Source organism: Tupaia chinensis, unplaced genomic scaffold (assembly GCF_000334495.1).
Source record: "Tupaia chinensis unplaced genomic scaffold, TupChi_1.0 Scaffold000178_1, whole genome shotgun sequence".
NCBI classification, from domain to species: Eukaryota; Metazoa; Chordata; class Mammalia; order Scandentia; family Tupaiidae; genus Tupaia; species Tupaia belangeri.
The window spans coordinates 1,890,092-1,900,394 of record NW_006159653.1 but is presented as its reverse complement, the minus strand read 5'-3'; the positions used below and the strand labels follow the sequence as shown (position 1 = coordinate 1,900,394).

The 10,303-nt window shown below is 66.3% G+C and overlaps 1 protein-coding gene across 1 annotated transcript in view; it reads right to left on the bottom strand.

Annotated features, from left to right (window-relative positions):
- The window catches only part of TSC2 (TSC complex subunit 2), a gene marked incomplete in the record, with an annotated part of 41,534 nt that overhangs the window by 3,909 nt on the left and 27,322 nt on the right, over positions 1-10,303 (bottom strand). Inside the window, 14 exon segments of the mRNA XM_027770987.1 lie at positions 41-227; positions 1,210-1,296; positions 1,456-1,531; positions 1,715-2,214; positions 3,108-3,238; positions 4,406-4,474; positions 5,061-5,264; positions 5,901-6,113; positions 6,570-6,682; positions 6,767-6,919; positions 7,046-7,210; positions 8,415-8,543; positions 9,468-9,562; positions 9,824-9,926. Coding sequence (XP_027626788.1) covers positions 41-227; positions 1,210-1,296; positions 1,456-1,531; positions 1,715-2,214; positions 3,108-3,238; positions 4,406-4,474; positions 5,061-5,264; positions 5,901-6,113; positions 6,570-6,682; positions 6,767-6,919; positions 7,046-7,210; positions 8,415-8,543; positions 9,468-9,562; positions 9,824-9,926 — 2,225 coding nt within the window.

Genomic DNA, 10,303 nt, shown 5'->3' with positions numbered 1-10,303 from the left:
GGGAGGGGCCCCGCACGGCGGCCGCCCGGCCCGCCCGCACCTTGCATGATGTCGTCGTGCCAGCAGTAGGTGAACTGGCCGTCCTCGCCGCACACGTCCAGGCCGCCCAGGTACACCTTGTCCGGCTGGCAGTCCTTGAGCTCGATGAGCTTGCCCAGGCCCGTCAGGAACTCCGCGTACCTGTAGGAGCCGTGCTCGTTGGACAGGATGGCGAGCTCGCTGCTGCTCTGCGGAGACAGGAGGGCGGCGCTGCTCCAGGCCCGGCGCCCTCAGCCGGGCCCGCCTGCGCCAGTCCAGAGCCCAGCAGCTGCTCAGCCCCGGAGGGGCCTGGAGGTGGGGTGGAGGGGGCCTGCTCCTGCCGCGGTCCCTCGGACCCCCAGCAGCCCTCCCGTCCTCACACCCCCCAATGCCCATGTGTGGGTTGTAGTTTTGCTCTAGGGCACAGTGGCTGCCAGGAGAGACCAGGGGAAGAGAAAGCTCCCCCAGGGTCGCCCCGCCTGAGCCCTTCTCCTCCGGCTCCTTTCCGGCCCTGCTGTGAGTGCACCCAGCGTGTCCTCACGCCTCCAGTCCAGGTTCGGGTCTCAAACCACAGCAGGCCATGTGGGACCCCGCCACCCCAACCACCGCTGCTAGCCCTCACCCCCATATTGACTCACCCCAAAAATCTGGTCAGCTGCACCTCCAGAACGCACCCAGGCCCCAGCACTGCTCATAGCCCGAGCCCCACAGCCTGCTCTTCTTGCTGGGACCCCCACCCTACCTTCACCCACCTACACAGCAGGTGGGGGTCCTGCTAGTCACAGCAGCCCTTGGTCAGAGCTGTCCCAGGTCCTCCACCCCCTCGGAATCCACGTGCAGCCCACAGCTGAGCCCTCCCCAGGACGTCTGGCCTGTCACCCGCCCGGCCCCATGCTCAATCGGTGACACCCTCCAGCACTCCCAGCAGGTGTACCTGCCCTGGGGCCTTCACACCAACCTGGAACCTGCCCCTGACTTTACACAGCTCTGCTCAAATGCCACCTCAGGCAGGTCACCCAGCACGCATGTCTGTGCCGGCACCCACGGCAGGGCCTGGCTCAGCAAGCACATGGTGCTCAGGAGGGCCACGGGGCTGAGCTGTCTGGAGGACAGGGGCCCAGAACCCACCTGCCTCGGCACGGGCCGCCCAGGGCCCCCACCTGCCTCGGCACGGGCCGCCCAGAGGCCTACCTGGCCTTCCCCCACATACAGCACTGCGATCTTGTGCGTGTCGTACGGCGGGATCTGATCCAGCAGCTGCACTGACCGCTCGAAGGGCTGCCGACACAGAGCCCTGCCTGAGCACAGGCGAGGCTGGCCCCTGCTGCCCTCACAGCCACCCAAGCCCTGCCACACAGCTGTCCCCACACTCTGCAGGCCAGGCTTCCTGCTGGGCCCCACCACGTGCGCTCCGGGGCCCGTGGCGGCTGCGCCTACCTCACTGGGCAGCAGGACGGGCTTGTTGGACTCATCTCCAAAGAAGGGCGAGTGGTACAGCTGCAGGAACACGAAGCTGAGGGAGAGCGGGGCGTTCCAGCCTGGGCAGGCAGCCACTCACAGGGAGGGATGCCCGCCCCGCCCTCCTGGGGACAGAACTGTCCCCCAGCTGCTCTCCCCAGAGCCCAGAAGTGCCCTGTCCACCTCCCCCCACCCTGGGAAGGGTGCCAGGAGCTGCAGCCAGGAGGGAGGGGCCCACCTGGGGTTGATACCCGGCACTTTCTCGGCATTAGAGGCTGCGGCTCTGCTCTTAAAGGCATCCCTCTCCACCCTCTTGCCCCTGCGTGACGGGGCCGAATCGGAGATGGTGTAACCTCGGGGCCGGAGGCCGCTGGGTGAGCGGGGAGAGCTGGAAGGCATGGGGCCCTCAGGTGGGGCCGGGCCTGGGCCCCGGTTCTCTCCGCCTGGGGCAGACCAGCCGGCACCTTCCCCACCCAGGGTTCCGGACTGTGACCGAGCCTTGGCTTCAGGGCTCAGCCGGCCGACATCAGCCTTGTCCGCAGGGTCCCCAAGGACGTCCTGCAAGGTCTGCAGCTCAGGTGACGAACTGGACTTGCTCAGAGGCTGTGAGGGCTGGAAAGGGAGGTCCACAGAGGGCCGGCCTCCCTCCAGGCACACTGCCCGCTCGATGGGGATGCCCCCGGCAGCCAGCCCCTCTGCGTGGGACAGCTTCTCCTCCTGGCTGGATGCCGACGATGACTGCAGGGGCGGTCCAAAGAGAACCGTGGTCAGCGGCGCCTGAGGGCCCACCCAGGCCGACCAATGGCGATGAGGACCCCGCCCCAGGGTCGGGCACGGCCCAGGCATTGCGCCTCCCCCGCCCAGCAGAGCTGCCTGTGCCCTATGACCCCACGGGCCAGAGGACGCCTGTGACCAAGGGAAAGCAGGGACAGCACTGAGATGCCGAGGCAGCAGAGGAGGGGGGGCACGAGGGCCGGGGCGGCCACAGCACCGCCCTCCACTCTTCTACTGGGGTCTTGGGCAGGCACATACACCAGCATGTTCTCCAACTGCTGGGCCCAGGCCTCGGACAGTGCAGTTTAGCCCCCTAACCATCATGCCAGCAGCTAGCCTGGCCTTTCTCTTTAAAAAAAAACCAGAGTCTCTTGGGACCAGCAGTTAGCGTAATGGCTATGTCGCTGAACTCCCATGTAGTTGACCATGGTTCGAGTCCCGGACCCGGTGGCTTAAACTCATGCTAGGCGCGTGTGCGTGCGTGCCCAAGATCCCGAGAGGAGAATGGGGGAGAAGGGATTGTGGCATGGCCATCCCCCCTGGGGGGTGATTTCTCTCTATCTCTCTCTGTCTTTCTGTGAGCGTACATGCCCTATAGCAAAAACCTCTCCAAAAAGAATTTTTTTTTTTTTTTAAAGAAACAGGGCCTCACTGAGCCGGCTCTGGACCTGTGTGACCTGCCCTCAGCCTTGCGTGGCCGAGCGGCTGCGGTCACAGTGCATGCCTCGCCTTGGTTAGGTGGAAAAGAAACAAGACTCGCCCAAGTTCCAGAGCTAGGCCTGGGGCTCAGGTCGCGCCCGTCCTGAGCCCCACCCCGCCACCGGGCAGACTCCTGCGACAAGGGCCTAGGCACTCACCCTGCTGTACACGTCAGCGTGTTGGCAGGGCTGGTCTGTGGCCAGGGCCGCCTCGAAGTCCTCGAACTCTGGGGGCTCCACTGGCACCTGCGTCTCGCCTGGACTCCCCTCCTCCAGGACCACTGCGGAGTCTGCGAGGACAGAGGAGGCTGCTGGATGCCAGGCCAGGCTCTGGCACTCAGGAGGCCCAGCGGCCCTGTAGGACCCCTCCAGGCTCTGGTGCTGCCGACCACAGAACGGGCCCAGTGGGAGATCTGACACGCACACCTCCTGCCCTGGCTCCTGGGGTCAGGGGGGAGCCCGCACTGCACCTGCACCTCCAGGAGGCAAGTGGGCAAGGACAGCAGGCCAGGCGCCCATGGGGAGACGTGGGCCTGCCTCTGCTCTGCCTGCTGGGTCTCCATGACTCAGGCCCCTGTGGCCGAGCTCCCTCCTGGTCCTGACATGGGCCTCGACACGAGAAGTGGGGAGTCCGGAGACCAACTCCAGGAGACCAAGCAAGAGGCGCGCTCAGGAAGGGCCGAGGCGAGGCCTAGAAGGTTCGTCATGCAGGACTCTCAATCCGAGCCAGTCAGTGTGCACCTCGCAGAGAGGGCACCCCAGGAGAGAGGGAGCCGCCGGAGAGGGCACCCCAGGAGAGAGGGCGCCCCAAGAAAGAGGGATCCCCTGGAGAGAGGGAGCCCCAGGAGAGAGAGAGCCCAGCGGAGAGGGAGGGTGCCCAGCAGAAAGGGTGCCCCAGGAAAGAGGGAGCCCCCAGAGAGAGGGTGTGAGGTCCCAAAGCAGTAGGCCCTGTATAGCGCAGGGTAGGGTGGGGTGAGAAGGAGTCTGGTGCATGGCCCGAGGATGCCCCACACACAGCCCTGCATACACGGCTCATCGGGCGCCTGCCGAGAACCACCGCCACACTGGCCTCCCCACGTGGCTCACAGGGACCTGGTGGGGCAGCCACTGCCACTGCCCATCAGGCCGTGCCCTACAGGGGCATCGAACAACCAGAGGCCCAGGTGGGCTCACCACCAGATAGCTGCCACCCACTGGTGTCTGCAGCTTAGCCAACGTTACCAAGGAGACCTGGGCCACCCCCACCTCCTTGGGCCACAGAGGACAGGAGGGAGCTGGGCCACAAGGGCCCGAGTCATGGAGATCCAGCAGGCAGAGCAGAGGGCAAGGCCCGGAAGGCCGGCAAGTCGGGACCCTGCTCCCACAGGCGATGAGGTGTGGCGGCCATGGAAGATGAAGATGAGGGCGATGTGACAGTGTCCATGCGGCACACGCCGCCCCTGCGGAGGCACCAGTACCTGCCCAGGAGACGCTCCTGCGCAGTGCTCCCGGGCAGCCAGCTGGGCACAGGGAGGACAGAGAGGCCACTGCAAGGGAGAGCGTGCGGGTGGCCGCATCAGCAGGAGGGGCTGCGCGGTCAGCGGAGGGAGGCGCCCCTGGTCGACACAGCCCCGGGCCTGCAGAGGAGAGAGGCAGGGCCAGCAGCTCCTGGCGCAGGGCGGCCCCGGCGGCAGCACGTGGGGTCCGGGCTCTCCGCTGCTGGGCTGGCCTGGGATGTCCTCAGTCCCTCCATGCCACGTGCGGCCACAGGAAGGGCCAAGAGCCTGGCAGGACAGTACTGAGCCCGCCCAGCAGGGCCCGAGAGAGTACAGGCATCCATACCTAAACCACACAGGCCAAGTCTGCAGGCACCCCGCGGAGGCCGCCAAAGGCTTCCCAGGGCTTTGCCCACGTGCACTACTGCCACCACAGTGGCACCCACGGGGCCTGCAGGTGTCAGTGTAGTCAGGGCAAGCTGCCCGGGAGCACTGCCTGGCCGGTACCTCCGACACCCAAGGAGGAGGGGCCCAGGCAGGTTCAGGAACTTGGCCCAGACTGTGCGATGCCTTGGGGAGGGCACCGGCCGCTATCGGACCGGGGTCACCAGGTAGTCCAGACGCCTCAGCAGCTCACCTGTGTTGGAGCGTGGGAGTGGAGGGGGCTTGGCTGTGCTAGCGGCCGGCACCGACAGCGACTTATACAGGGCGGTGTCGCGGTGCTCCTTGAAGCGCTCGGCTGCCATCAGGGCGTTAGACAGCTCCTGCAGGGGCATGTTGTCGATGTCCGAGGAGAAGGGGCTGAGCGGGTTCTCCAGGCTCATCAACCAGCTGGTGTTTCCTGGGGAGGGTGAGCCGCACGCCTCAGCCCAGGCCTGGTGCCTCCCGGCAGCCCTCCCGGCAGCCCCAGCTGTGCCCCGGGGCCAGAACCTCACGGTTAAGACCAGCATCTCTCAGAGGTCACACCTTCATGGCAGGTGCTGGGCACTGCCCCATGTCAGCTTGGGCATCCCGGACCAGGCCCCCGCTTGGGGAAGGTGCTCAGAGCAGCAGACTGTCTCCTGCCCGGCAGCCAGTGCTTGGGGCTACACACGGGCTCAGCCCTGCCCCTCCGTCCCAGCGGGCCCACAGTGCCAAGGGCCTCCCGAGCTCAGGCCTCTGCTAAGCTATCCTCTCCCTGAAACGCGCCACAGAGTTCTACCAAGCCCGACCCTGAGTACAGCTGGGACAGGGTCTCTAAGGGTGCACCATCGCCGGGGGGCTGTGCGCCGGGCTGAATGGGTCCCCGTCAGAAGAGGACACAGGCACACTGGGATGCGGAGCGTGGGACAAGGACTCACCAGCCTGCCAACACCTCCGCCACGGGCGGCAGCTGGCCTAGACAAATCCCCATCTGAGCCTCCCTGGGTGTGGCTCCCCCCCCCGTGGCCAGCCATGGACACTGAGTGCACGCTGGCTGGGCCAGGCCCCTCGGTACCTGTGGGTCTCCGGACCAAGATCTCCGCCCAGCCCTGGGTCAGCAGGGGCACATAGGCGGCCAGGTTGGACTTGGCCGAGGCCGGGGCCTGGGTGCTCGCAGAGGCCTTCTCGGGCTTGGAGACTGGGGCAGCCTGCGGGCCTGGAGCAGCAGGGCTGCTTGGGAAGTGGGAGGTCGGTGCGTCCAGGGCCCCGGCACGAAGGCCGTGGCCCCCTAGGAGAGGGTGAAAGGGTTAGTGACCACGGCCTGCCCACCGCCAAGACTCTGGTGCGGGGACAGCCACTCCACCTGGTCCTGGTCAGCCCGAGAGCGCCAGGTCACTACCCAAAGGGTGCCAACAAAGGGCAGTGCCAAGCCCCGCCCAGCTGGCCTTGGACTCAGGACAAGCCCTCCCCCGGCCCGTGGCTCCCACAGCTGCAGCAGAAAGGCGCGCTAGAGGATGCACGGCTGGGGACAGGCTGCAGGGCTCCAGGCAGACAGCACAGGCAGCCTCGTTCCACTGCCACTCCCTCCATGCGGCCAGAGATCAGCAGGTCACCAGGAAGTGGGCCAGCATGAAGGCAGCCACCCGACCTCTGGCTCCAAGGGCCCTTCCCGGACACCAGGCTGACACAGAGGCAGCTGAGGGCACCGGGCACCTTCGGGGGGCAGGCAGGAGCTGAGGCTCACCCGACATGGAGCGGACGCGGTCCCGGGCCCCGCGGGACACCTGCTGCCCAGCCTGGGACTCCAGCTTGGCCGGCGCCTCTTTGGTCTGCCTCACACGCACACCAGGGTCAGCGCTGAGGACAGACGCCCATGCACATGTCAGCGAGGTCCCCTGGCCTGGCCCCGCAACACAGTTCCACGTGGGAAGGAGCAGTCACCTCGACTCTGGGCCACTCTGCAGCTCCCCTGAGTCCAGGCCCAGCAACGACCGGGTCCCGGTGCCCACGCTTGTTGTTACGGTGACAAGCTTGTTCCCCACCAGCCAGGTCTTAGTCCTGCCGCCTGCCAGGAGGAACTCGCCCACGGGAGACCTGTGAGCACAAGGAACGTCCGTCCCCCACATGCCAGGGCGGCGCAGTTGCCCAAGGCCGGCCTGACCACAGAGCCTCAGTGCAGCCTCAGGAGGAAAGCACCCCTGCCCAGGCGTAGGCACGCACCTCCTAGGGACGGCCGTGAAGTTGGAGAACACGTAACGGGCCATCATGTCCAGACATGTCTCGGTGAGCTCCAGGTGGAGGTTTCTCAGGCTGTCGTCAGCCTGCGCCATGGAGCTCTCGTCGGCAGACCCCAGGCTGGCACTGGTGAGTGACGTCTGGATCCTGCTGGAGGGAGAGCCCAGGGCTGAGTCAGGGGCTGGTGGGCTGGGCAGAGCCACCACCACCAGGGCCAAAGCTCAACGCATGCAGGGCTCAAAAGGCCTCGCCTGCAAGGGCCTCTCCAGGGGACGGCGGCCAGCAGAGCCACAGCTTCCCAAACCGCGCAGACCCATCATCCCGGGGAGGAAGGGAGAGGGCTCGTGGGAAAGACCCAGGCCTGCTGGTCAGAGCAGAGGCTCAGGAGGCTGCAGACGGGACAGCCCCTCACCGAAGCACACAGGAGAGCGAGGTGACGGCCCCGTGGCAGGTCAGCGTAGTCATGCAGACACACGGAGACCGTGGAGACAGAACAAGATTGCATTCTGCCCACAGGGCCCCTCCTGTCGCAGACACCGGGCAGACTTCGTGGACGCTTCCCCCTCCCTCACTCCGATCCCAATCCCTGGGCCAGTGGGAGCTTGTGCCGGCTTAACTCTTCTGCAGTTTACCCCCTTTGCCACATTTTGCTCACGATGGGAAGGGTGGAGCACCCTTGCTCCCAGTCCCCACCCAGATCCCGCACAGCGGAGGCCAGTGTGAGGCCCTGGTGAGGAGGCGGGCTACAGTACAGGGCTTCCAGGCGGGGAGGCAGCTGCCCCTGGCTAGCGCAGCCCAGGCCTGATAGCACTGGCACGTGCTGGTGCCCGAGAGCACACACCTGCACCCTCGCTCAGCCGAGAGAGCTGACACACTGCTGCCTGCCCCTGGAGGGCCGAGGCCCCTGCCCAGCCCCAGTGCCCCCACACGAGAGCCCCTGTTCCCTTCCAGCTGCAACAGTAACAGACCTTTTCTAGAAGCCTATGGAGGAATGCCCACTGCCAAGACATGAAAACACCAAGCCCAGGAGAGCACTTCCCAGTGGCCTGCAGGGCACCATGCTGTGTGCAGAAGCCTGCCCCCGGGACAGGCCTGTAGGCACTGCCACGATGCCCAGATTTCTTGTTTCACCACCAGCTGGGGCTCCTGGTGGCCTCCATGGATGTGGGGCAGCCAGCCTGGGCTCATGCAGGGCTTGGGGACAGAATGCAACCTTCCCCTCGCCACCAGACTCCCGAGGCCCGGCTGGGGGGAGGTGCGGCAGATGACGAGGTCATGCAAGCAGCCCCATGCACCACCACCCGGTGCTCGAGGGCCAAGCTCAGGCCTGCGCCCGCCCGACACGCCCCGCTACCTGCGGACCACGCGCTCAGACACACTGACGCTGCGGCACCGGAAGGCCTCGGATGCAGCGCTCTCCTCGCGTTCTCTCACGGGCGGGGAGTGACTCGAGCCGTGTTTGGGGGGTCTGGCTATCCTCACACTACCAGGAGGAAGGAAGCCCCAAGCCCAAGAGCCCAGCTCCCGGGAAGGGAAGGGCAAGCCATGGGAGGGGTGAGGAGGGAAGATCCCAGGCCACAGGGTCAGGATGGAGAGGTCCCGTGGGTGAGGTGGACAAAGCCATGCCAGAGACGATCAGCGGGAAAGACAGAGACAAAAATGCATCAACACACCTCGTAAACGCAGCGGGGAGTCAGGCGTCACGCAGGACTGAGGGCAGAGCGCAAGCCACACAGCCGGCTGCACGGCGGAGTCCAGGCCACGTGGGCCAGTGTCCCCGCCCGCCCCAGGAGGCGCTGAGGCTCAGTCACGCTAAGAGGCTGCCCAGGAGCCCCAGAAGTGCAGGGCTGGCCGCTGGCAGCCAAGCTCACACCCTCGCCCGTCGCGGGGAGAACCAGGGAGGCTGGCAGGGCGATGGGCAGGGGTGGGGCAGCCGTTCAATGAGATGCAGACAAGGCAGAGGCTGGCACGGTGCTCTCTTCCTCGTGGCAGAAGCAGCCGTGAAGGTCAGAGACGTGCGTCTCGACAAGCAGCGGGGAGCAGCAAGCGCTTGGGGAGAGGCCTTGGGCCCGGGCGGCGGGGAGGTCACAGCTGCCCTTCGAGCTCCTCAGCGGGTGCTGACCCACACCAGACGCCTATAGCTACCACCCTGACCCCAGGTGGCACCCGCGCTCACAGTGCAGGCAGGCCAGGGTACCATCAGAGGCCCCGTGGTGCCGCAGGCCACGGTGGGCCAGCCTGGCACGTGTGAGGCCTCCGTGCGGCCCTCACAGAGCCTGCCCCAGCTCACAGACCCAGGGCACCTCAGCCCTAGCTCGGCAGGCCCCGTGTGCACCACGCTGGTCAGTCACGGCCGACGCCCTGCCCTGAGCCACCTGGCACTGGGCACACCCTGGCAAGCCCGTACCTCTTGGGCCTCTCGTTGAGGCTGGTGCTCCGTGCTCGGAAGCTGTCTTTCTCAGGGGTGTCATCGAATGACAGGAGGACATTAGAGCGCAGGCCCTGGTGGGGAGGCGTGGACGGGAGCCGTGAGAGCCCATGACAGGCTGGCCCTCGGCACACCTGCAGCTCCCACGGCTTAGGGCGAGCTACGGGCCCAGGATAAGGCGGCAGCTCCTGCCCTGTGTGCCCCAACATCACAGCACGACCAGGTCACACCCCTCCCTGTCTCCTGCCCCCGGCACTGTCCAGCTATGGACAGCCAAGGCAAAACAGGCCCAGCCCTAACAAGGGGCACAGGTCGCCACTGGCCCCTGGGCCTACCTTGGTGATGTAAGGGACAAAGTCTTTCCGGAAGGGCAGGCGGCACCTGATGAACCACATGGCTATGACGTGGTGGGCCAGGCACACGATGTACTGATTGAACCTGGGTTGAGAGAAGGGACGCACTGGCGTTCTAAACCAGGCCTGAGAGGTCGGGAGACGCACCGGCACGCCAGCCAGACCGGGCAAGGGAAGGGACGCGCCCGCACGTAAGGGACAAAGTCTTTCCGGAAGGGCAGGCGGCACCTGATGAACCACATGGCTATGACGTGGTGGGCCAGGCACACGATGTACTGATTGAACCTGGGTTGAGAGAAGGGACGCACTGGCGTTCTAAACCAGGCCTGAGAGGTCGGGAGACGCACCGGCACGCCAGCCAGACCGGGCAAGGGAAGGGACGCGCCCGCACGCCAGCCGGACTAAGGAAGCCAGCCAGAAGCAAGAAACTGAGAGCAGCGTCAGCGGCTTTGGGGGGGCGGG